Consider the following 27,513-nt stretch of genomic DNA (forward strand, 5'->3'; position numbering starts at 1 on the left):
CTTATTTGTCATTTATTTAATGGCTAGTAGCCACTTACAAGTGAATAGATATAATTATCTTTCTGGGTCTGGTTTATCTTTCTCAAGATGACTTTTTTCCTCGTTCATCATTTTTCATTTTATATTTTATTTATTTTGGTTTGGTTTGTGTTTTTCGAGACAGGGTTTCTCTGTGGTTTTAGAGGCTGTTCTGGACCTAGCTCTTGTAGACCAGGCTTACAGAGATCCACCTACCTCTGCCTCCAGAGTGCTGGGATTAAAGGTTTGAGCCACTACCACCCAGCAATGATGTCATTTTTAACAACTGAATAATACTCCATTGTGTAAATGTACTGTATTTTCTTTAAGCATTCTTTTGTTGATGGGCACTTAGGTGGTTACCAATTTTTGCTATTATGCATGGAGCAGCAGAGAACATGACTGAACAAATGGCCTTGTGGTAGGATGAAGCATCATTTGGGTATATGTCCAAGAGTGGTATATCACAATCTTGAAATAGATATTCACATCTTTCTAAGGAACTGCCATACTGATTTCCTAGTGGTTGTTACAGGTGTGCACTACCACCAGCAATGGATGAGTGTTTGCTCTTGCTTCACATCCTTGCCAGGATTAGCTGTCACTTGTGTTAATGATTTTAGCCATTTTGACAGGTGTACGATGAAATCTCAAAGCAGTTTTATTTGCATCCCTGATGGCTAAGGATTTTGAACCTTCAAGTTTTTCTCTGAAATTTGAGTTTCCTCTATTGAGAGTTTTCTGTTTAGGTTTGGTATTTTTACTTGGATTATTTGGGGTTTTCTTATTTCATTTTCTTAAGTTCTTAATATAATTTGGGTATTAGTCCTTCATTGGATGTGAAGTTGGTAAAAAAAAAATTCTTTCCCATTCTGCTTTGTCTAAATGGAGGTGTCCTTTGTCTTACAGAAGTTTTTTCAGTTTCATGAATTCCCATTTATTAATTGTTGATCTTATTGTCTGGGATATAGGTGTTGTGTTCAGAAAATTTCCTATGTTAATGAATTCAAGGCTTTAATTATATCAGGTTCAGTGTATCTGGTTTACTTTGAAGTCTTTAACCATTTTGGAGTTTAGTTTTGTGCAGGATGATAAGTACAGATCTATTTTCATTCTCCTATGTATAGACATATAATTTGATCAGCACCATTTATTGAAGATGCTTTGTTTTTCCAGTGTATATTCCTCTGTAGCTTCTTTTTCAAAAATTAGGTATCTATAGCTAAGTGAATTTATGTTTGGGTATTCAGTTCTATTCCACTGGTCAATGTGTCTGTTTTTATGCAAATACCATGCTGGTTTTATTAGTATAGCTTTGTAGTACATCTTGAAATCCCAAATTGTGAAACCTCTACCAATTCTTTTATTATTCAGGATTGTTTTAGCTATCCTGTTGGGGAATATTACTTTCAGCTGTGTTGCATTGTTTTCTTACTGCTTTAGTTAAGGATTCAAAGATGTGATTAGTGAAATAAAATTAACCTGTGAGCAGGAGGCTGAGTCAGCAAGTAGCTAACAGGAAGTGATAAGGAGGAACCATGTAAAGTAGAGAGAAGGATGCTGGGTTGTTGGAAGACACCAGCAAAGGGAGACGATTAGTTACTTGTTATTCAGCATCTCTGAGTGAGCAGAATTCCACTTCTAACTTTGAATTGTGAGTTCTTTAGATTTAGTTTCTCTTAACTTTGAAAGAGTCAGAGCTTAAGGGAACATAATCCCCTCAGGCTACTGGACTTGCAGCCTAAACTGTTACTTAAGGGGCAGCCATTGTATGTAGTTAATATATCCACAATCCTGAGTTTTTGTGTCTCCATATGAAGCTGAGAATTATATCCTCTCAAGATCTGTGGGAAAATGTGTTAGAATTTTGATGGGGATTGCATTGATTCTGTGGATTGTTTTTGGTAGGATGGTCATTTTTACTATGTTAAACCTACCAATCCACAAGCATGGGATATCTACTTCGATTTCTTCAGGGACTTGAAGTTTTATCATACAAGTCATTCTATCTTTGAAAGTCTGGTAGAATTCTGCAGTAAAACCATCTGGCCTTAGGCTTCTTTGAGGGGCGAGAATTTTAATGACTGCTTCTATTTCACTAGGGCTTATAAGTCTGTTTAAATCATTTATCTGATCTTGATTTAATTTTGGCAAGTGGTGCATATCAAGACAATTATCCATTTCTTTCATATTTTCAAATTTGATGGACTTTCTGATTTTAAAATATGTCTTTATGATGCCCTCGATTTACTTGGTGTCTGTTGTTATTTTTTTTTTCCATTTCATTTCTGATTTTGTTAATTTGGATATATTCTCTGCCTTTTAGTTAATTTGGCTAAGGGTTTGTCATTCTTTGACTTTCTCAAAGAACCAGTTATTTGTTTCATTGATGCTTTGTATTGTTCTTTCTTTCTGCTTTATTGACTTTAGCCCTGAGTATGATTATTTCGTGAGATCTACTCCTTCTGGGTGTGCTTGCTTCTTTATGTTCTAGAGCTTTCAGGTGTGCTGTTAAGTTGCTAATATGTGATCTCTCCAGTTTTGTTATGTATAAACTTACCTCTTAGAACCATGTTCAGTGTATCCCATAGATTTTATATGTTGTACATAAATTTTCACTCGGTTGTAGAAAAGCTTCTTTCTGTCTTGACCTATTTTTCATTCAGTAGAGTGTTGTCTGGTTTCTATGAGTTTGTAGGCTTTCTGTTGCTTCTGTTGTTATCCAGCTTTAATCTGTGCTGACCTGGCCGGATGCGGGACTTATTTCAATTTTCTTCTATCTGTTGAGACTTGGCTTTGTGTCTGAGTATGTGGTCAATTCTGGAGAAAGTTTCATGAGGTGCAGAGAAAAAGTGATAGTCTCTAGTGTTTCGTTGAATGTTCTGTAAATATTTGTTATGTCCATTTGGTTTATAGTCTGTTCTTGCCAGCATTTCTGTTTACTTTTTGTCTGAATGATTTTCTATTAGCGAGATTGGGGTATTGAAGTATCCCAATATCAGTGCGTGAGGGTCAATACGTTATTGAAGCTGTGGTAGTGTTTTTTTGTTTTTTGTTTTTGTTTTGTTTTTTTTTTTTTACAAACTCAGGTACCCTTGTATTTATGGTATAAATGTTAACAATTGAAATATTATCTTGGTGGATTTTTCCTTTGAGTATGTAGTGTCCTTACCTACCTCTTCTGATTAGTTTTGGTTTGAAGTCTCACTTGATAGAAATTAAAATGGCTATACCATCTTGCTTTATAAGTCTATATGTTTGGAATATTTTCCCACCCTATCATTGATATTGACGTGTACTTTTTTTTGATATAGCAGAGGGACAGATCCTGTTTTCACATCTATTCTGTGTCTTTTTACTGGGGGATTGAATCCATGATATTGAGAGGTATCAATGACAATGAGTTTTGGTTCCTGGTATTTTGTTTTTGGTGGTGATTGTGGTGGTGGTGATACTGCTGCTGCATGTGTCCCTTCTTTTGATTTTACAGGTCTCAGATTATTTATTCCCGGTGTTTTCATAGTTGTAGGTAACCTCCTTAGAGTTTTCCTTCTAACATCATCTGTAGGGCTCATTCTATAAATAATTATTGCTTAAATTTGGCTTTACCAAGAAATGCCTTATTTTCTTCATCTATGGTGATTGAAAGTTTTGCTGGGTATATTAGCCTGGGCTAGCATCTGTGGTTTCTTAGAGTCTATAGCACATCTTACCAGGCTTTTCTGGCTTTTCAAGTCCCCATTGAGAAATCAGCTATAATTCCAGTAGGTCTACTTTTATACATTACATGGTCTTTTTCCACTGCAGCTTTTAATATTTCTTCTTTGGTCTTTATGCTTTGTGTTTTTATTATTATGTGCCAAGGGGACATTCTTTTCTGGTCCAATCTAGTTGGTGTTCTGTATGTTTCTTACACTTTTATAGGCTGGTGTGTTCCTGGGGAATGCCTGCTGGAGCTGGAGGCTTAGATAAAGCCATGATTGGAGAAAGGGAGATCAGGAGAGAAAGGCCTGTGGGATCCACAGGATATGTGGGCAGGGGGCAGGAAGAGCTGCAGCAGGTGTTCTGTTGCAGAGTTCAGGATTAGACTGAGAAGCTGGATTTGGAGCTGGGGAGGGAATAGTGAAGGTCTTCAGTTAGCTCACCTGTTCTGGCCTGCTCAGCTGCTGTGTTCCCAGGGAATGCCTGCTGGTGCTGGAGGCTGGGATAATGTGATGATTTGGGGAAAGGAGGAGAAGGTTTTCCTGATTTGTTGGGGATGGGATCAGAGAGGAAAGGGAGACTGCAGAAGGCATTCTGCTACAGAGCTGGTGGGGGGTGGTGAGACTGGGGGGGTTAGATCTGGCAGAGCAGAGGGAGAGGTGAAGTCTGGCTATCAGCCTCCCTGCTTCCCTGAAAGGAGTGCAGATAACACTTTTCAAAGTGACCTCATGGGCCCTGAACAATTGTCACCTACCCACCCCTCACTCTGAGATGTTGCTCATCCATACCTCTCTAATCTATGGCTTGCACTGAGTCACTGATCACATTCCCCTCTTATGGGGCATGAGGTGGACAGACAGTGACCACATTTTCCCTCTTCAATGAAGGGGGCTTGTTCACGTGAACTAGTCATCAACAGAAGTTTATTATGAAAATTGAATCTGGGTTTCAAAATTCTTTCTGAGATATGCAAGAAAAGGAACATACAAATGAGCTTTCATTAGAATGACTTATTGAGGCTGGGGAGGTAGCTGCAGAGTGCTTTTGTAGCATGTGCAAAGCCCTGGGTTCAAGTATCAACACCACATACATTATACACAGTAATACATGCATGTTATCCTAGCACTGGGCAGGAGGATCAGAAGTTTGGGGTCATCAAAGCCAGGCTGGGCTACATGATACAATCTCAAAACAAAAATATAAACAAAACAAAACATATATTGGTTTATCATAAATCAACAAGAACCAGGTGGTTGTTCTACTTAAACAAAACTTGGAAAGCATCTGTTTTTCACTAGGATTAGTAGCCAGTTATCAACATTTCAGTTTCTCAGCTTCTGGAGAAGGTACCAAAACGTGTCAATGTTTAATTACACCCTTTCCCCTTTGGCTTAGAGATGCTGTTCCTTGCCTACTCAGATGCAGCTTGGGAAATCAGTATTGATCAGCACACCTTTGCCTTACATGGACCTTAAATATATTTTTCCAAGCTTTGACCATAGAATAAAATCACAGATTAGTTTGGGTATAGAAAACATCCCCCTTTTCCCTGGGTGGTAGGGTTCATTCTTACTTTAAAGCAATTAACTCAGAAAAGGTCTGATTTTATTTTGATTCAAATGTACATTTTAATATATGTTCCCTAAGCAGCCCTCTCACTTCTGAATTTAGAATGCTGTGGTGATTTCCTGGGTACCTTTATTTCTAGTATAAATATCCTGATCAGCACAAGGGTCTTGGATATGTCTTGATTAAGGTGCTTAAATATGACAATGTTTCAAATAGTCCCTTTGAATGCCCCAAATATCTGTCCCATGGGTAGGAACCCATAGTAAATTCTGGAAAGATGAATGCCTATCTTTGGAGAGAAGCTGAGGGTGCCACCAGGGAAGGAGCAGTGTAAAGAGGCTACCAGTAGACAGAGATCCTCAAGGCAGGGTGACCAGTTAGGACTGTTATAGACTGAGGCCCTAGAAGTCAGGAAGACCATACGGAGGACATGCTGAAGGGTCTACCTGGAGACATAGAGATGCCATCTTGATGTATTATCTTGAGTGAGTTATGCTGTATTGAGACCCCAATGTTTCTTTATTCACTTCCATCTCAGATGCACCTCCTCATTTGTTTCCACAGAGATCACCCCAGATGGGGAGCCTCCAACACAGCCCTAGCAAGATGGCTGCCTCCTGTCTATGAAGATGGCTTCAGTCAGCCCAGAGGCTGGAACCCTGACTTCTTATACCATGGCTTCCCATTGCCTCCGGTTGGTACTCATTTTGAACCTATTTCAACATGACAGGAACAGGTTTCTATAATGCTAACATACTCACCACAGCTTTGAAGAGTGATAGGCAGCTACTGGGATGATTTAGTGTCCTTAGGGATTTACACAACCCCTTGAGTTCCCAAACTTCCTAAGAACTTGGAGCCCTGAGGTGTAGGACCTATCAATGAGGCTCTGAAGGTTAGCCATAGTCAGCTAGGGCAGAGAACAACTGAGATTTAAAGTTACCATCATCTAATTTGATACCTTTCCTGTTGATAAGCACTTTAATATTCTCAAAAAATTTCTGTTCATCAATAGAAGATAAGATTCAGCCAAAGACACACATTTGTTAATGAGTTCACTCATGTATACTATATATGTGCAGATGTTGGCTACTGGTTTACTATCAGAGGCACACTTGTTTAGGAAATATATCCATTTCCTACTGATCTTTTGATCTAGTATGTGCCATTGGGTCCATCAAAACATGGTCCACTTTGGCCCTAGTGTCATGTCAATGGATAAGTCAACATTTCATGATAAAATTCTCAAAATGTATGATAGAAAGTACTCAGCCCAGCATAGGGAAGATCAGTACCAGAAGGAAGAGGCTGGCCTGTCAGCTGTGGACTGACACCTGTACCATCATAAAGGTCTCCAAGGGGTTTTAAGTTTTTTCAGGTGTCCTTTTATTGAGAGGGCCAAGTGTTCCTAGCAGTTGGTGGGGGCCAGTAGATAGAATTGAGTACAAAGGTTCACTGAGAAAGCTTGGTATTATGTCTGCACTTGCCTATCATGTGTTTGGCATTGGACCAGTTCAAAATCCTGAGGTCTTCTAAGCTCTGTACTGATACTAAGATTCTACAAATCCATGTTTGTTTATATATATTATTATTATTATTTATAAGAATCATCACTCACATGTGTTTATGTATAGCCTGTTTGTTTCTTGGTTTTATTATAACAGAGTAATCCAAGTTTACTGACTCATACTAATACAATTTTAACTCCAGTTCTATAGGCCAAAAGCCTAAAGTTAAGGTGTTTTGTGACTGTGTCTTTTTAGAGATCCATGATGGATAATCCATGTCCTCGACTTTTCCAAATTTGTTTGTGGATGGGTTACTGAGGTTCAAGACCTACTGTTTGCACATACAAGGCTTTTACCAGGAAGCCATCTCTTGAGCCTCATCTTTTCTAACTTCTAAGGCTACACACGCTCTTACCTGTAATATAGTATCTGTACCATGTCTACCACACTGTAACATAGTATCTCTCCATGTCTTCAACTCCAAGTCACAACTCTTTGATAACAGACAAAAAAAACCCAAAACGTAAATACTCATGTGATCACATTGAATATTCTTGGAATCCTGGAATAATCTCTATATCCCAAGGTCTTTGATTTAATCACACATGAAGGTTATATGTAATAAAAACAGACATATTTGGATGTGTTATTCTGTCAATCATAATCTACATTCTGATCCCCAAAGATTCACATATATCCATTCATGTTCACTCACACCATAGGTCCCACTTCTGTCACAGCAATCAAGGTTTACTGTCCCACCCAAATCTTACCATTGTCACTGAAGGCATATCGGGAGAGGTGGCAAACTTGTTCACCTGGAGAAAGGGCTTGCCATGCAAACTTGAGTTTAGTTCCTTAGACCCACAGTGGAAGGAGAGAATCAACCTGTGAAATAAGGAAAGCTGCTTTCTGTTCCCAAACCACATCTTCCCAACAGTCCTGGTAATAGACGGCACTATCCTAAAACAGGGAGGAAGAAAAGGAACAAAGAGGGAGTGGCTGTTCCCAAACAGTGGGGAGATCAGTCAGAAGACTCTTTAGGTACCAAGACCTTGGTCAGAACCCTGAAATTCAGGACTGAGTCATGGACTATCCATGTTCTTCATGTACTTCCCACAATGACTTTGGGAACTGATAACTTTTGTCCACTGACAGCTTTTATGTGCATTTCCGAAGACTCTGAGAAGTGTCCTGAAAGGCCACAGACATCACAAGTCAAGGGCAGGTTTCCAAGCCCAAATGTGTCTATCTTCCATCTTGGCTCTTCCCATTGTGTCCACTGTGACAGGTCTTCCCAGGGCTCTTGAGATGGGAACAAGATCCTCACTGTGAATTTAAGACCCTACGGTCTCTATTTTTGGCCACAGTGCAGTCTATCTACATCATTGTAGTCTGTTCTCTTCATCCAGGTACGGGAGGTGACAAGGCACCTCATTCAAGTTTCAAATGAGGCTGTGACAGAAGACGACCAGTACTCTGATTTCCTGACAGTATGGGGACAGTACATCGATCATGACATTGCTCTCACACCACAGAGCACCAGCACAACAGCCTTCTGGGAAGGTGTCGACTGCCAGCTGACCTGTGAGAACCAAAATCCCTGCTTCCCCATACAGGTGATTTCCCTAAACTCTTTATTAATTTTGAAACAACATGTGTCTATTTAAAAATTAAACAGAAAAAAACAAAACCTGAAATGAAATGCAAAGTCTCCTTCCTATGTCCTTTCTCCAGGAAGTTCCTACAAATGCTCCTTGGATATTCAATGCACTCCTGTGTACAACACTCTTTTGTGTGTACAAATAATCCCACAATTCCTAGGCCATGCCCTGTGCATGTTCTGAATCAGGGATGGTCACTCAACAATAATTATTACCCCTTATCCATATCATTTAATCAACACAAAATTATTTTATGATTTATGATTCTAAAGGGGCCCAAGAGCCCTAGGTGATATCTAGTCTCCCCTTTGCCACAGCTTCCCTCAAATTCCTCAGGGACCACTACATGCCTGCCCTTCTACCGCTCCTTGGCTGCCTGTGGCAGTGGGGACCAGGGTGCTCTCTTTGGCAACTTGTCTGCTGCCAATCCGAGGCAGCAGATGAATAGCTTGACCTCCTTCCTCGATGCATCCACTGTGTATGGCAGCTCCCCTGGCACTGAGAAGCAGCTGCGTAACTGGAGCAGCCCAGCAGGGCTGTTGCGAGTCAACACTCACCACCTAGACACAGGTGGAGCCTATCTGCCTTTCGCATCCACTGCCTGCGCTCCAGAACCTGGTGCCCCACGTGCCACCCGCACGCCCTGCTTCCTGGCTGGTGATGGCCGCGCAAGTGAGGTCCCGGCCCTAGCAGCAGTGCACACCCTGTGGCTGCGAGAGCACAACCGCCTGGCTGCTACCTTCAAGGCCATCAACACGCATTGGAGTGCTGAAACTGCCTATCAGGAGGCTCGCAAGGTCGTGGGCGCACTGCACCAGGTGTGTGCCTCGGTATGGGCATGGGAGAGGGAGTGGTACAGACAGAACTAGTGGGTGCCCCTAAGGCGTGTCTACGAGGGTATTGTGAGCACTCTAGTGGTGTTGGGCAGGGTCACTGCAGGCTTATCAGTGGCTTCCGCAGGACCACCATGGTCTGTCAGTGTTTCTGGCAGGATCACCTTGGGATACTCAAGTAGGAACCTCTAAGGGACAAGTGTGTGCAAGCAAAATACTCCTAGTACCAGGGGACTCTTCTTGCCTCTGTTGTCCCAGCATTGGATGATCCAGAGTAACCGTAGGGCCACAACCTCCTACCACTGTGCCCAGCAGCAAGCCCCTTCATTGGCTGCTGCCTGGTGACTGTAACTCACGGAGCCCCAATAATCCTTATAGCATCCCTATGAGGTGGGTGCACAGTTGGAGTCTGGAATGTTTGTGTTTTAGTAGTAATGGAGATCCTAAACATTCTGTCAAGTTAAATTATGAATCAGTTTTTAATACTCTATTTTATGATTGTTTTTCAAAGTTAGGGGATGTTAAATGGAGATTATTTTTGGTCATTTATCAGTTGTGTGACAGAGAATATCATACTTTTAAAAAGAAAAAGAAGAAAAAAAAAGCAGTACTGACTGCACAATCTTCCTGGGTTGTTATGGAGGAATGAGTTGTTTTACTTTATACCAGTGTTCCTCAACCTGTACATCCTGACCCCTTAGGGAGCCATATATCAGCTATTTACATTATGATTCATAAGAGTAGCAAAGTAAGAGTTATAAAATAGCAATGAAATAATTTTATGGTTGGGGTTACCACATGAGGAACTGTACTAAAGGGTCAAAGTGTTAGGAAGTTTGCTCTATACTAACCTTCAAGTTAGAACACGCTTTGTTAGAACAGGCACTTTGTATCACCCATGTCCTCATAGAAGCCCTGTGGGGAAGTGTATGGGATGGTTTTGTGAGTCATCAGAAGAAGGAGCCTCAGCTGAGGAATTGCCTCCTTGAGATCTTAGCTGTGAGGCATTTTCTCAATTAGTGATCAATGAGGGAAGGCCCAGGTGTGGTGGATGGTGCCATTCCTGAGCTGTTGGCCCTGGGATCTATAGGAAAGCAGGCTGAGCAAGACATAGGAAGCAAGCCAGTAGGCGGCATACCTTCATGGCCTCTACATTAGGTCCTGTCTCCAGGATCCTGCCCTGTTTGAGTTCCTGTCCTGACTTTCTTCAGTGAAGTGTAAGCCAAAGAAACCCTTTCCTCCCCAGCTTCCTTTCTGGTTATGCTGTTTCATGGCAGAAATAGAAACCCTAACAAAGGCAGGAAGATAACCTCAATCTCACCTAACAAATAAGGAAGGGAGTTTGTCCTCCTGTGCATAGTTGCAAGGAGCAGTGGGGTGATGTCTTTCTTTCACAAATAAAGCTTGTCTGGGGGTCAGAGAGTGGAGCTTGCCACTAGCTAACCATAGAGGTCTGGAGATCTGTACAGACAGACAGGAGGTGACATCACTGGGTAGAAACAGGATCTGAGTAGGGAGAAATAGGAAACTGTTCTCTTCTCTGCTGAGATGCTTAGGAGGTAAGGTGTGCTGTGGCTTGGTCCTTCTCTCTGATCTCAGCATTTCCCTGTATATCTGACTCTGGCCTTTTACTATCTAGACCAATTAGGAACTCCATTTACAGGGCAGCCCAGGAGCAGATGTTCTACCATGGCCTCAGCCTCCCTCTATTATATCTCTTTTCTTGTTCTTTTCTATTCTTCCCCTGACTCAATTTTCCTGCTCCCTCATGTTCTTCCTTTCCCTCCTCTTCTACCCTTCTCTTTCTCCTAACTTCTGCCTGCTCCTTATTTGCTCAGGAGATCTTGTCCCTTTCCCCTTCTGTGAGGGACCATGTATTTTTCTTTTAGGGTCCTCCCTGTTTCCTAGCTTCTCTGGCAGTGTGAATTATAGACTAGTGATCCTTTAGTCTAGGTCTAAAATCCATATATGAGTGAGTACATACCACATTCATCTTTTTGTTACTGGGTTACCTCACTCAGGATGGTTTCTTCTAGTTCCATCCATTTGCCTGCAAATTTCAAGATTCCATTGCCCTCGCCCTCCCCCCTACTGAGTAGTACTCCATTGTGTAAATGTACCACAATTTCTTTATCCCTTCCTCAGTCAAGGGACATCTATGTTGCTTCCAGGTTCTGGCTATTACAAATAATGCTGATATGAACATAGTTGAACAGATGTCTTTGTTGCATGAATGTGCATCTTTTGAGTATATGCCTGAGAGTGGAATTGCTGGATCTTGTAGTAGACTGATTCCCATTTTCTTGAGGAACCACTATACTTATTTCCAAAGTGGCTGTACTCCCACCAGCACAATCTCTCCAGTATAAACTGACATTGGTGTTTTGGTTTTTTTTTTTTTTTTTTTTTTTTTGGACATTCTGACAGAAGTAAGATTATAATCTCACAGTTGTTTTGATTTGCATTTCTCTGATGGCTAAGGATGTTGAGCACTTTTTTAAGTGTCTTTCAGCCATTTTAGATTCCTCTATTGAGAATTCTCTGTTTAGTTTTGTACCCCACTTTTAATTGATTATTTGGTGTTTAGGTGATTGGCTTCTTGAGTTCTTTGTATATTTTGGAGCTCAGCCCTCTGTCAGATGTGGGTTTGGTGAATATTTTCCCATTCTGTGGGCTGTGCTTTTGTCTTCTTGATGGTGTCCTTTGCCTTAAAGAAGCTTCTCAGTTTCAGGAGGTTCCATTTGTTAATTGTTGATCTCAGTGTCTGTGCTACTGGAGTTATGTTCAGGAAGTGGTCTCCTGTGCCAGTTCATTCAAGGGTACCTCCCACTCTTCTCTTCTAAGAGACTCAGTGTGGTTGGATTTATGTTGAGGTCTTTGATCCATTTGGATTTAAGTTTTGTGCATGGTGGTAGATATGGATCTATCTGCAGCATTCTACACACCATCATCCAGTTATGCCAGCACCATTTGTTGAAGATGCTTCCTTTTTTTCTATTGTATAATTTTAGCTGCTTTGTTAAAACTCAGGAGTTCATAGGTGTGTGAATTAATATCAGGGTTTTCGATTAATTCCATTGGTCTACCTGTCTATCTTTGTGCCAATACCTAGCTGTTTTCAGGAGTGTAGCTCTATAGTAGAGCTTGAAGTGAGGGATGATGATGTCCTGAAGTTCCTTTATTATATAGGGTTGTTTTGGCAATCCTGGATCTTTGTTTTTCTATATAAAGTTGAGTATTGGTCTTTCAAAGTCTGTGAAGAATTGTGCTGGGATTTTGATAGGGATTGCATTGAATCTATAGATTGCCATTTTTACTATTTTTATCCTGTCTATCTATGACCATAGGAGATCTTTCCATTTTCTGGGATCTTCTTTAATTTCTTTCTGGAGAGACTCAAAGTTCTTGCTATACAGGTCTTTCACTTGTTTGGTTAGTGTTACCCCAAGATATTTTATGTGGCTATTATAAAGGGTGAAATTCTCTGATTTTTTTCGCAGCCCCTTTATCTTTCTATAGTAGGGCTACTGACTTTTTTTCTTTAAGTTAATCTTGTATTCCTGTATTCCACCTGAAGGTGTTTATCAGCTGTGGGAGTTCCTTGGTAGAGTTTTCCAGGTCACTGCCAATAGTGAAAGTTTGAGTTCTTACTTTCCAATTTATATCCCCTTGATCTCCTTTTGTTGTCTCATTGCTCTAGCTATAAATTCAAGTACAATATTGAAGAGATATGGAGAGAGTGGGCAGCCTTGTCTTGTTCCTGATTTTAGAGGAATTACATTGAGTTTCTCTCCATTTAGTTTGATGTTGGCTGTTGGTTTACTGTATAATGCTTTTATATTGTTTGGGCGTGTTCCTGTTATCCCTGATCTCTCCAGGACCTTTATCATGAAGGGGTGCTGGATTTTGGCAAAGGCTTTTTCAGGATCCAGTGGGATGATCATATGTTGGGGTGTTCTTTTTTCAGTTTGTTTATATGGTGGATTACATTGAAAGATTTTTGTATATTGAACCATCCCTGCATCCCTGTGATGAAGCCTACTTGGTCATGGTGGATGATTTCTCTGATGTATTCTTGGATTTGATTTGAGAGTATTTTATTGAGTATTTTTGCATCAATGTTCATGAGGGATATTGATCTGTAGTTCTCTTTCTTAGTTGTGTCTTTGTGTGGCATGGGTACCAAGGTAATTGTAGTCTCATAAAAAGAGTTTGGCAGTGAACCTTCTGCTTCAATTGTGTGAAACAATTTGAGGAGTATTGGTATTAGCTCTTCTTTGAATTTCTGGTAGAATTCTGCACTGAAGCCATCTGGCCCTGGGATTTTTTGCTTGGGAGGCTTTTTGATGACTACTTCTATTTCATTAGGGGTTATAAGTCTATTTAAGTTGCTTATCTGTTCTTGATTTAATTTTGGTTAGTGATATCTATCCAGAAATTTGTTCATTTTCTTTGAATTTTCGATTTTGTGAAGTACAGGTTTTCAAAGTATGGCCTGAAGAGTCTCTGGATTTCCTCAGTGTCCATTGTATGTCCCCCTTTTCATTTTTGATTTTGCTAATTTGCATGTTCTCGCTCTGCTTTTTGCTTAGTTTGATAAATGATTGTCTATCTTGTTGGATCTTCTCAAAGACCCAACTCTTTATTACATTGATTCCTTGTATTCTTTTCTTTGTTCCTATTTATTAATTTAACCCCTCAAAGTGATTACTTCCCAAGGTCTTCTTCTCCAGGGTAAGTTTGCTTCTTTTTGTTCTAGAGCTTTCAGTTGTGCTGTTAATTCTCTAATGTGACTATCCTCCATTTTCTTCATATGGCCACTCTTAGTACAATGAACTTTCCTCATAGCACTGCTTTCAAAGTGTCCCATGAGTTTAGGTATGTTTTGTCTTCATTCTCATTGAATTCTAGGAAGTCTTTAATTTCTTTATTTCTTCCTTGACCCAGAAATGGTGCAATTGCACACCTTTCAGTTTCTATGAGTTTGTAGGGTTTCTGCAATTTATGTTGTTGTTGAAGTCTTATTTTAAAGCATAGTGATCTGATAAGATACAGGGGCCTATTTCAATTTTTTTTTCTTTTTCTTTCTCTTTGTTTTTTTTTTGTTTGTTTGTTTATTTGTTTTGTTTGTTTTTGTATCTGTTGAGGTTTGTTATGTTACTGAGTATGTGGTTGACCTTAGAGAAGGTACTATGTGGAGCTGAGAAGAAGGTATAGTCTTTTGTGTTTGGATGGAATGTTCTATATATAGACATCTATCTATAGAACCCAATTGGATCATAACTTCTGTTAGATACTTTACTTCTTTGTTAAGTTACTTCTGCCTGGTTGTCCTGTTTAGAGGTGAGAGTGGGGTGTTGAAGTCTCCCACTATAAGTGTGTGAGGTTTTATATGAGATTTGAGTTTTAGTAATGTTTCTTTTACGAACGTGGGTGCCTTTGTATTGGGGCATAGATGTTCAGATTTGAGACTTTGTACTGATGGATTTCTTCTGTGATGAATATGAAATGACCTTCTTCATTTCTTTTGATTGATTTTACTTTGAAGTCTAATTTGTTAGATATTAGGATAGCTATATCCGCTTGTTTCTTGGGTCCATTTGATTGGAAAATCTTTTCCGAACCCTTTACTCTAAGGTAGTTTCTGTCATTGAAGTTGAGGTATATTTCTGGAATGCAGCAGAAGGATGTATTTTGTCTTTGTATCCATTCTGCTTACCTGTGTCTCTTTATTGTCCAGTTAAAACCATTAATACTGAAGGGAATTAAAGACCATTGATGGTTAATTCTTGTTTGTTTTGGATTTGTTGCTGGTGGTGTTATTGTAAGTAGATTTGTCCCACTTTTTCTTTTGGCTGTTGATAAAGTAGGATTATCTTTTACCTGTGTTTTTGTGAATGTAGTTAACATCCTTGGAGTTTTCCTTCCAGAACTTTCTGTAAGTCTGGATTTGTGGATATGTATTGTTTAAATCTGGTTTTGTCATGGACTATCTTGTTTTCTCTATATTGATTGAGAGTTTTGCTGGGTATAATAGTCTGGGCTGGCATCAGTGGTCTCTTAGTGGTTATAGAATATCTATCCAGGACCTTCTGGCTTTCAGAGTTTCCATGGAGAATTCAGGTGTAATTCTGATAGGTTTGCATTTATATGTTACCTGGACTTTTTTCTTTGCTGCTCTTAATATTCTTTCTTCATTCTGTATGTTTGGTATTTTGATTATTATGTGGCAAGGGGAATTTTTTTTTTTGGTCCAGTGTATTTGGTGTTTGGTACACTTCTTGTACTTTCATGGGTTCATGGGCATGTCCTCCTTCAGATTGGGAAAGTTTTCTTCAATGATTTTGTTGAATGTGTTTTCTGCATCTTTGAGCTGGGCCTCTTCACCTTCCTCTATGCCTATTATTCTTAAGTTTGGACTTTTACAGTGTTCCACATTTCCTGGATGTTTTGTGTTAAGGATTTGTTGGATTTACGATTTTCTAGTTTATCTTCAGTGCCTGAGATTGTCTTGTCTCTATTTCAGTTTTCAGGTCTTGAACTGTTTGAATTGTTTCCTTCATCTGTGTTTTTTTTTTTTTTTTTTTTTTTCTTGGCTTTCCTTGTTTTGTTTAAAAGATTTGTAGATTTCTTGCGAGTTTTTTTTTTTTTGGTTAGTCTTTTCTCTATTTCTTCCCATTTTTGTTTGTTTTTTCTTCCATTTCTTTAAAGGATTTTCTCATATTCTCTTTGAATAACTCTATCATTTTCATGAAGTTGGTTTTTAGGTCATTCTTTTCTCCTCCTCCTCTTCCTCTTTCCCCTCCTCCTCCTTCATCTTCATCTGCTTTGGTGTGTTCAGTTCTTGGTGTAGACACCCTAGATTCTGGTGGTGTCATACTGGTCTTTCTATTGTTGAATGTGTTCTTGTACTGCCATCTTCCCATGCCTTCTTCTAGTGGGTGCTGGTCAGGTCTCTCTCTCTCTCTCTCTCTCTCTCTCTCTCTCTCTCTCTCTCTCTCTCTCTCTCTCCTCTCATGGTGAGTGTAGGTGGCTTACGACTTCTATGTCAATAACTCTAGATGACCTGAGCTCTCTTAGAATTTTCTCAAGCGGAGAGTACAGCAGGGCCAAGGATGAGAGAGGGCAGGCTCCAGATAGTCTGGCATGCCCGGGCCACATGTGTCCAATTCTTTTTTTTTTTTTTTTTTCATATGTCTGTGTATGCCTGTGTTGTTCTGGCTTAGATAAGAAAGTAGACATGAGATATACAAAACATTTAAACTGAGGCTGATAATAAAGTGAGTGGAGCATTCTTCACTGAGTAGCTGTAACCTTGCTTGACAGGCATATGTAGACACTTCTTTATTAATCACTGTGGATACCCCCAGCAGAACCTCATACCAGTATCTGTGAGGACAGAAACAAACCAATTTTATATAGAAGCTTTAGGACAAGACAGTAGCTTCAAAGTCCTTCTGTTTTCAGGAAGATGGCCAGACATTATGACTTCTTTGTACAAAGTAGGTTGTCATTCAATTGGCAACAGGAGCCCCCACCCCCAAAGCTGGCTACCTACTCATTTTCCTGGGAGATAAATCTATGTTGATTCTCTCCCTGATTATGACTTCCAAGCCCAGCCAATGTGGATATCAGTTTGTAAACTTCACAGGGACAGGGGTTGAGGCCTGGTTGTTTTTATTTTTCTTTCCAAGCAGCTAGAATGTATTGGAAAGTGTAGGTGCCTCATGCATATGTATTGAGTTTCTACAGAGATGAAAGTCCCAGGAATAATCCCAGGAGGAGTCTCAACATAGAGGGCTTAGTTCTGCATATCTGAGAATCTTGGTATAGAAAGTGCAGTTCTGCATATCTGAGAATCTCAGCATAGAGGGTGTAGTTCTGCATATCTGAGGATCTCAGCTGACCTGAACATTAATCATCCAGTGACCTAATCTCAATAGGAAAGTGATAACTGTCTCCATGAACAGGAAAGATGCTCTCAGATTTCTGTATTACCCCCACCAATCTAATGTTTGTTCTCTACTTTTTTTTAAACATTCCTATGGGTTGTGCCTTTACCTGATGGGTATGTTCCCTCTCACACCTCTGCCTGAATTTGCGAGCCGTGTCCTCCTTTGGAAGCTCACCAGTCCTATAATATTCTGTCACAAGGATACCTAGGTAGTTTTTCTCCCCGTTGCTTTATTTTTAATCTCCAGTTGACCTGCAGGCATCCTTGGGCTTTGCTGAAAACCTTCCCTGCTCAGAGAACACCTGTCTCCCTCTCTATAGATCATCACCATGAGGGATTATATCCCCAAGATCCTTGGTCCTGATGCCTTCAGGCAGTATGTGGGTCCCTATGAAGGGTATGACCCCACTGTGAACCCTACTGTTTCCAACATCTTCTCTACTGCTGCCTTCCGCTTTGGCCATGCCACAGTCCATCCAATGGTGCGACGGCTAGATACTGACTTCCAGGACCACACAGACTTCCCCAGGCTGCATCTGCATGATGTCTTCTTCAGGCCCTGGAGGCTCATCCAGGAAGGTATGCACATCATCCTGACTTGATCCTATATCTAAGCACAGCCAGGGTAGCCCAGCATGCACCTTTACCTTCCATGCTGGTTGGTTAAGCTAATGCTATCTAATTTTTCAGTATTTAGAGGGCACAAATATATTCCAAGTCTTTTTTCACATATGTACCTATGAGGCATGTTTCTGTGTGTTCAGGTGCATGTGTGTGTTTAAATATAGGCTGGACAACAACCTCCAGTGTCATCCTTAGGAAAACAATCCACTTCCTTTGAGAAAGGATAATAGGGGATGTCCTTCTTTATATATGTTTCTCTTATTGGTTGATGAATAAAACACTAATTGGCCAGTAGAGGCAGAAAGGTAGGCAGGGCTAGGAGATGAGAAGAATGCTGGGGAGAGAGGCAGAGAGGCACAGCGAGGAGATGCCATGTAGAGATCAGGAAGATGGGACATGCCAGACATTCTCTGGTAAGTCCATATAGAAATACATAGATTAGTTGTTATGGGCTAATAATTAAGAGAAAGCTAGCCAGTAAAAAACCCTAGCCATCGGCCAACAGTTTATAAATTAATGTAAGTCTTTGTGTGTTTATTTGTGGCTAATCAGCTGGAAAGAAACTCCAGCAACAAAATGGTCTCTCATTGACCTGAAGTACACCAATTAAGCTAGACTAGCTGAACAGGAAGCCACGGGAATCACCCTGTCTCTGCCCCCACAACACCAGAATTACAAACACTCACCATCACACCCTAAAATTATTCCCCTGAGTTCTGAGAAGCAAATTGAGATTCTTGTGCTTGCCTTGCATCATGCTTTATTGACTGAGCCATTCCCCCAGTGCAGTGTTCAAAGTTTTTTAAAAGGTGAAATTTCCTGAGAAATGCCTTGACTCACATCTGGAACTCTTTAGTACTCAGGATAAATTATCCCGGTATAGCCCTCTCTCTCTCTCTCTCTCTCTCTCTCTCTCTCTCTCTCTCTCTCTCTCTCTCTCTCTCTCCCTCCATTATCTCTTGGCAGACAGATAAGTAGAAGTGTCCTGGAGGTGATGCCATTTCTTCATCATCAAGCACTGTACCTGTTCTCTGATGAGACCAGCACTGTGCACTGCAGGATGTTAGCATTTGAAACAAACAAACCTCAAGTTCTCTGACTGTACTTTGGAGGACTCTTTCCCTGCTTCACCACATTTTTTTCTTTCTACTCTTGTTCCCATGTTCTTTCTTTCCCTCTAATAATTTCCAAGCTGTCTCAAAGTAAGTGCAGGGTGCCGATGGCAGCTGACAGTATGTGTCTTCACTGATAGTCAAGTTGCTATCATGCAAAACATGAAGAGAGAGGTTTGGGGTCTTCCCAAGTCACCCTACCCAGTTCAAAATATATTATAAATTTGTCTTTGGTGGGCACCTAAAGTAACTGGCCTCTTAGTTGATGCTATTGTATGTAATTCTGGATTCATATAGCAAAAGGTGGACAAGATCTGGGAACTGGATGGTTTGTTTCCTTTGAGACCTGTGAGGATGATCCAGACTTTAGTGGGTAGCAGAGCAAGGTCCTTGAGAAACTGTGAGTTTGTGGAGTCCAGAGACCATTTCCCTGGACTCTAAATCAATGATTCTCAACCTGTGTATTGTGACCCCTTTGGGGATCAAAAGACAATTTCACCAGGGGTCTCACCTAAAACCTTTGGAAAACACAGATGTTATAATGCATAACAGTAGCAAAATTAAGTTACAAAGTGATAATGAAAATAAATTTATGGTTGGGGGGTCACCACAACACGAGCTGTATTACTAAAGGGTTGCAGCATATGAAGTGTTGAGAACCACTTCTCTCAACATTCTGCTGCTGAAAAGTAAGTAATGATGAATTTCAGTAAAGTGTCCTGACTATGTCTAGTCCCCTAGGTGTTGCAGGTGCATCCTCGGCACACAGTTGCCAATAACTGCAGTGTCCCAAGGAACCTGGAAAACATTTTGGGGTTGCAAAAGGTAATTCGGGGAAGCTGTACAGATGTTTGTTAAGAATAAACATGCTTTATAACTGAGAATCTACCCTTTGTCCCCAGAACTCAGCAGGGACCTAGGGACCTCTCTGACCTGTGTATGGTGTTTTTCAGGTGGTTTGGATCCAATAGTGAGAGGCCTCCTGGCAAGACCAGCCAAGCTGCAGGTACAGGAGCAGCTGATGAATGAGGAGCTGACTGAGAAGCTCTTTGTGTTGTCTAACGTGGGCACCTTGGATCTGGCATCGCTAAACTTACAGAGGGGCCGTGACCATGGCTTACCAGGTTTGTCAGGTGTCTAGATGGTATTCCTCCATATGGGCATTAAGAAAAGGTTAATAAGGCATTCTGCAATCTGTCTTTGGAGGTCTTAGCTCCTACCCTTTCAAAGTGGGATTAGATCTCTCAACAACTGCTTGTTCAGTAGGATAGTGTGGTATACCTGTAAAAATATTTTATGTTATAATATTTAAAAAACCATTTCATGTTACTAGAGTTGTATACTGGAACATCGTTAGTTTTAATTTGTGCAGGTATACCCATGACAGCCATTACTTCTAATATGTGTGTAATTGCACAATCAGTCCTTTCAGAGCTCAAAGTTGTTGCCCCTTGAAATCCTGAAAATGTGTCTATTGTATGGTGTACATATTTTAATTTTCCAAATTCTGAAAAATGAAACACATGCATTTGCCAAATTTTATTTCTTTGCATATCTTCAGGGTTACTTCCTGCAGGTAGAGGAGTTTGGTTATAGAAGGAACAAGTAGAACAATTTTTTTATGATTTCCTTGGCTTGCTGCCAAGTGATGGAGAAATCCTTTTTTAAACCTCTACTATTGAAATGGTGTTTTAAAATGAAATTCTGAGGCCTCCAGAACATTTTCTATTAATAGCCAATCAATTTCATCATTTCCTTGTGCTAGAGGGCCCAAGTAGCTCAGTCAGTAGAGCATGAGACTTTTAATCTCAGGACCATGGGCACCAAATGAGGATGTATCGAGGGAGTCCACAAGAGCCCTGAATAAAGGGAAGTCAGGTATTTATTGGGGAATCACTCAGACAATGAAGGTAAAGCCTCCAGCTCAGTCTTCTGCCCCTGGAGGTGCAGGAAACTGTGTCCTGATCCACAACTACTACCCAAGAGCCTGGGAAAGCTCACAGGTTGTTATCTGAGACCCATGCCCCAAAGGGGCAGGTATCTCAAAACCTATTGGTTGAATGAGTTCCCACAAAATGTGCTGAGGGAAGGAATATCTGATCCAGAGTCTGGTATGAAGTGAAATACACCACAAATTTCTTGCACTGCCAGCTTCAGTGGAATAGATTTGTGGGGTTTTTTGTTGTTGTTGTTGTTTGATTGATTGGTTGGTTGGTTGGTTGGTTGACTGGTTTTTGTGCTTAAGATGAGGTTTTGCTATGTTGCTCAGGCTAGCTTCAAACTCATGATCCTATGCTTCAGCCTCCTAAGTAATTGGAATTATAGGCATGTACCAGGCCTGTAAGTAACTACTTATCTGCATACAAACTGACTCCCCTGCACCCTTTGAGCTCCACAGAAGAGTCTGTGTCCCTTTCTGTGATTTGCACTTGAGATGTCTTTTCTGATAGGTTTCCTTGTATGCTCTGGGGACAAGTCCCAGTCTTCAAAGGGCATTCAACTACATAACTGCAGTCTCTTCCAGGACCCCGATGGAGTCCCTACCAGAGAAGTCTGAGCACCAGGGTTCCTCAGGAACCACTACATTGATGCTTTGTCTAACCCAATCACTCACAGGGCCAGTGCCTGGTATCCTCTACCCTATGTATACACAGCAGAAAAAGCCCTAGATGTAGGTGTTATTACTGTGGCTGCTATTCTGAAGCTGTGATTGCAGAGTAAAGTTGGTGCATCCTTCTGTATCATCCCTCACCACAGCCTTCAAAAGGATTGTAGCCACTTGGATGTGAAGAGCAAGTATATACTTGGAAGATATAGAAAAGGGTCCTTTCTGCTTGTGTTGGAAAACCACACACTTTCTGTGTTTCACCCTGAACTCTAGGTGCCCTTACTTCTCTTAGCTGTGGAAACATGTGTCTGCTGCTCATGACCCCTGAAAACTTTCTCTCCCAATTTCTGAGTATAATTCACTCACTCTTTGTGCTTCAATTATCCTGAATGTAATTGATCCTTCAGATTTAGTGAAGTAACTTCTATATTCCCAAACCTCTGTGGCAAGCAGTGGGAATATATGTTTTATATAAATCAAATTTACTGATTTTATTTTACTTGTCATGAGATTACAGAATCTGGGAGGTCTGTCCTAAAGCAGACTTTGATGAAGTGGGAATGTCATGGGAACTGGAGAGGCAGGAAAGGAGGAGGCTGTCATCTTGCCAGATGGCTGCTGAAAAAGATAACTGAGGTGACCCATCTGGAATTAGAGAACTAGGAGGGGACTTGCCAATTATTTATCACTCACCTGGTCCAGCTGTGTACAGCAGACTTTGAGTTGAGGTAGAACAGTCTTGTTGGCCAGGAAGCTCAGGAGTCATGGCTCTGAGAAAGGTAGTATGATGCTTATTTGCATCAAAGTGCACACACACACTTACACACATACACACAAACACACACACACACACACACACAGAGAGAGAGAGAGAGAGAGAGAGAGACTACATTAATCAGACACCAGCCTTACCTGAATCAGAATGGAGGCAGTGCTGCCATCATTGAGGATTGACTACCATTGGATGGCAGCATTCACAAACCAGCTTTTAAATTCTCACTGGTGATTTCTCTTAACTTTGTCTTTTATTACTGTAAACTGCTGCCTCCATGTTGCTCCCTGTAGCAGCTCCCAATACCCATTCCATAGCTCAGCAAGGCTCTTTTCCCTCTATTATCCCTTCTTAGACTACCCAGAAGATACAAGATCATTTCTTCAGATTCTACTTTATCCACACATGGGGTTCACTATGAGTTCCCAGAGTTTTTATCCCATTAATGACTTGGTTACCTCTGTCGAAACCTGGCCTGGTCCTTGGGGTATTTCTTGTGTGTGTTTATGCAATATCTGTTGAAGGTCAAGATGTGGAAGGCCGTGGAGATAAAACAAGGCAGACCCCAATGGGATGCAGATGACAGAATGGACAGGCAAAGGGAATGACAAGGAACTGCACTGCCTGCTGAGTCCCATCAGTGTCAGGAAAAAGAGAGACTTATGGAGGAAGTCCAGAAGAGGAATATCGCTGTTTAATAAGGATCAGGATAAACAATTAAGAACAGATGTTTATTCAGGGAGAAATAACTCACAACATAGACAGGTGAACACCAACAGGTTCCTGCTTCCAAGAATTCCTCTGGAAGTCCTCCTGCCCCCATGTGGCTGGCCAGAGAGCACTCTCCTGCACCTCCTCCAACCTAGTTCCCCAGGTCACTTCCGCCCCTGGCTCCACCCCCCCAATGTGTGTGGTCAGTGCCACAGAAGGAGACAAAGTAAATATCCCACTACAATTCCCCTTTTAGTCTAAAGAAAAGATTTAGGCTTTATACAAAACTATACAAAACAGTGAATAACAAGGGTGCTCTAAGGAAAGGAAAATCGAGAACAAAACGACCTACATATCTAGTCCTAGGGTGAAGGCAAAACGGAGTTTACAATAGAGTTGTCCTAAGCTGGAAAACTTAAGTCTAGTACCTAATATACCTAACTAGAAAGAGAGAATAATTGTTGTGATAGTTTAATCTCCAACCTCTTCAAGACCTGAGAAGGAAAATAACTATACTAGGGTAGACAGGAAGTGTGGCTAGGCAACTTCCAAAAGGTGCAGCGAGGAAAGAAACAGCAGGCTACCTGGACAGTCACCCAAGATCTCACAGCAACGCTGGTACATCCAGTTTTGGCTAAGGCCAAGAGTACTTGACCACAACAACAGCAGGGAAATAGAAAAGCTGTCTTACCCTGACTTGACAAGGTCCAGCAGTCTCCTATATTTGTCTCCTGCAAGCAAATAGGACTGCATGTTCAAATCCTTACTCTTTACAGAGGAAGATGAGGGCAAAGGTAGTATCCACAAGGAGGATATTGTAAGATCAGATGATGTGTCCACTGGATAAAGCAGCCCAGCACTGCCAGAGTGTGGCATCTAGACACAATGAGATAGTGAGACATGTTAGTGCCATGAGGCCAGGGCAGGGCTTTGCCATGGAAGAATCTACAATATTAGAAACAGTCAGACAAGGGAAGATAGGCATGTACATATACATATTCCATGTGTGTGGTGTATGTAAGAGAGTGTCTGAGTGTGTATAAGAGTGTCTATGTGTGTTCATGTATAAGTGTAAGAGAGTGTGTGTGTAAGAGTACATGTGTGTGAGTAAGAGTATGTGTGTGAGTGTAAGAGTATGTGTGTGCACATGTGTACTCTTGTTCTCCATGAGCTCTCAGTGTCCTTCTGGAGCATCAATAGCTCTGAAGAGGCTGTGATTTGTCACCTTAATTAACTAGAAGCCTAAGTCAGTAATAGTATGAATCCACTAAAGTTTCTTAATTTGATACCCTTTCTATCCTAATTCACCCCAAAATAAGGTCTTTATAAGAACTCCAAATCTATGCTTCATTGATGGGAGATGTCATTCTGTATATGTTTCTCATACTGGTTAATGAATAAAGCACTGTTGGCCAATAGGAAAGGAAGATAGGAGGGACTAGGAGACAAGGAGGAAAGAGGAAGTAGTAAGGAGGGTCAACATGGAGAGTCTGGAGAGACTAGAACCACCAGCTGCCTCTTGCTGGTAAGACCACGTGGAAATACATAGAAATGGGTTAATAATTAACACAGAGCTAGCCGATAAGAAACTAGTAACTGGCCAACAGGACTATATCATATACAGAGTCTCTGTTATGACTGCCATTCCTCCGCTCTCGGTAAGACCATGTGGAAATACATAGAAATGGGTTAATAATTAAGATAGAGCTAGCCGATAAGAAACAAGTAACTGGCCAACAGGATTATATCAAATACAGAGTCTCTGTGTGTTAATTGGGGCTGGTGTGGCTGTGGGACAAGACTGGCTGTGGGAGGAAAAGCCATACTCCTTACACTTCATGTTTTGTACTGTTGAATTCCACAATGACACAATGGTCACTCCTCAGCAGGGAATGACAGACAGGCCTGTATCTCTGCAGCTCCAGCTTCCAGGGGTCAGCAGACTGGTAAACATTAAGTCCCTGTAAAAACAGACCTATCCTCATTTTCTTGGGCAGGCTACAATGAATGGAGAGAGTTCTGTGACTTGTCACGCCTGGAAACACCAACTGAACTGAACAGGGCCATTACCAACAGAAGCGTGGTCAATAAGATAATGGACTTGTACAAGCACACAGACAACATTGACGTCTGGTTGGGAGGCCTAGCTGAAGACTTCCTACCAGGGGCCCGTACTGGTCCTCTGTTTGCATGCATCATTGGGAAACAAATGAAAGCCCTGAGGGATGGAGACAGGTAAGTACCTCTGGAAAGTCTCTCTGTGTTCTGCCCCGACCCGCGAGGCAGTCAACAATGAACCAGGGAACTCCTAGAAGAATATGGAATGTGAAGAATGGACAGCAAGACAATAATATGATCAAGCTGACAAATTTCCTCAGGGGAGGCTTATATAGGACTGTGGGCAGGATGTGAGTGGGGGCTTGCATGTAACCAGTGCATGGGCACTGGCACGTAGGCAGAATAAGAAGGTCAGTAGAAGGAATGCCCTAAGTTGTTTAGCTAACCTGTAATTGGCTGTTAATTGGGCAGGAGAGATAGCCCTAAGCTATTCTTTAGCTGGCTGTGAAACAGCAAGCCTGTGCCTTGGAATGTTCTGCTGAACATACTGTTTATTTCTTTAAGAGGAAGTAATCTTCTCTGTCAGATACCTGAGGTTGTGAGGATGGTGATGGTCCCCAACAGTGTTCTACATAAGGTTTCTATGGTTCAGCTGGATCTGGGCTTAAGTGCTTATGTGACCCTGGGCAGGTTGACTGTCAAACATAACATTCCTGACTCTAAAACAATGCTGACACCAAACAAAAGGATCATAAGACATACATAAGATTCTGTTCACTTAGAAATATTACTGTCATTTTCCCATATTTCTAGTCATGTGGATGAGAAGGCACATAACAAAATGCAAACTGTAACAAGCTATAGTTTCCATCTTTGGCCATTCGCTAACACGGTTGACACTGGACATGTATACCAGCCTTGATGTAAATGTGGGTCCTAGCTGATACCCAGCTGGCCTGTGGCTAAACAGACTCATTTCCAATACCCACTATGCCTCCACACAGTTATCTGAGGCTCCTGCCTGACCTTGCAAGTGCTCCTACTTCCATTTCCGTCTAGAATTTTGAACTCCCTCGAAGGGGTTAGAGAAGCAGGTGCATTATCTGTGCACCTCATGAGCTGACACCAGATAGTGATCAGAGAAATGTGAAGTGAAACATTAGAATTATGGAAACATGAAGAAAAAAAAAACAAGTAAGCATTTATTTTGTTTTGTTTTTTAATCTACCCATAGTAGATTCTCTTTCTGCCTGCCTCCATCCATCCCTCTCTCCCTATAAGATTGCTTTTCAAAGGTGCCTCAGCTTTTAGACACAGCCTTAGGATTCTCTCCTTACCTTTGCTAGAAATGTTGCCATTAATTTCAGGGACACAGCATTTCACAGAGATGAGACAACTGGAAGAAATCCTGGGGAATTTTTTTATCTCCCTTGAGATTATCTCTTTATAAAAAACCATGTGGCTTGACATAACGAGGGAATGAAAAGACACAAGCTTTGGAGGCAAGTCATTTCCTGTACTCCCTTGAGTATGACATGGTCTCGGACAGCAAAGTCCAAGACCCTGTGGCAGATGCTGGAGTGATGCAATGGTTCTTCACTCTAATGTTTATGACTGAATGTCTCCAACACTTCAGTCAGCCAACTGATATAGAGGAGACCCCTTCTTGTGCTGCCCAAGTCCTTTTGCAGATTTCAGTTCCTTCTCACAACCTAAGGAAATGTGTTCCCAAGTAGGAAGGGAGATGGTAAAGGGCTGTGGGAAATTGGGTCTTTGTCCATGATATGCATAATCTTGGAACAACTAACATCATTTTCCCTCTTTGCTGACCCTGGCCTGGAGGTAAGGACAACACTTGGACTGAATGGCACCTCTTCCTGTGGCTGACTTTGTGGTTGTACTGCCTGTACCACCCATAAAGGCACAGTGTAACCATTCCTCTACAAGTTGGTCAGCTCATGCTGCCCTGCAGATAGCCCATCCCACAGACTGGCTCCTCCTCCTCCTTTTCTCCTACAATACCTTATTCTCACAGGCCCTGGATGCTGTGGTCAACCTCAAACAGGTTTCTGCATGGTAATGTTGGGTGTATCAGGAAACAGAAGTAGCACTAGATCCTACTCATGTCCCTCTCCTATGCAGGTTTTGGTGGGAAAACAGCCATGTCTTCACGGATGCTCAGAGGCAGGAACTGGAAAAGCATTCACTACCACGGATCATCTGTGACAATACTGGCCTCACCAGGGTACCTGTGGATGCCTTCCGTACTGGAAAATTCCCTCAGGACTTTGAGTCCTGTGAAGATATCCCTAGCATGGACCTTGAAGTGTGGAAGGAGACCTTCCCACGAGGTAACTCTGAGCCTCTTGTCATTTTACCA

General features: G+C 41.3%; 1 protein-coding gene across 1 annotated transcript in view; it reads left to right on the forward strand.

Annotated features, from left to right (window-relative positions):
- The window catches only part of Tpo (thyroid peroxidase), a 59,350-nt gene that overhangs the window by 19,406 nt on the left and 12,431 nt on the right, over positions 1 to 27,513 (forward strand). Inside the window, exons 5-11 of the mRNA XM_051201272.1 lie at positions 5,854 to 5,983; positions 8,210 to 8,416; positions 8,779 to 9,279; positions 17,569 to 17,827; positions 19,938 to 20,108; positions 25,073 to 25,310; positions 27,276 to 27,484. Of these exons, the coding sequence (XP_051057229.1) occupies positions 5,854 to 5,983; positions 8,210 to 8,416; positions 8,779 to 9,279; positions 17,569 to 17,827; positions 19,938 to 20,108; positions 25,073 to 25,310; positions 27,276 to 27,484 (1,715 nt within the window). The remainder of the gene's footprint in view (positions 1 to 5,853; positions 5,984 to 8,209; positions 8,417 to 8,778; positions 9,280 to 17,568; positions 17,828 to 19,937; positions 20,109 to 25,072; positions 25,311 to 27,275; positions 27,485 to 27,513) is intronic.

Source organism: Phodopus roborovskii, unplaced genomic scaffold (genome assembly GCF_943737965.1).
Source record: "Phodopus roborovskii unplaced genomic scaffold, PHOROB, whole genome shotgun sequence".
Lineage (NCBI taxonomy): Eukaryota > Metazoa > Chordata > Mammalia > Rodentia > Cricetidae > Phodopus > Phodopus roborovskii.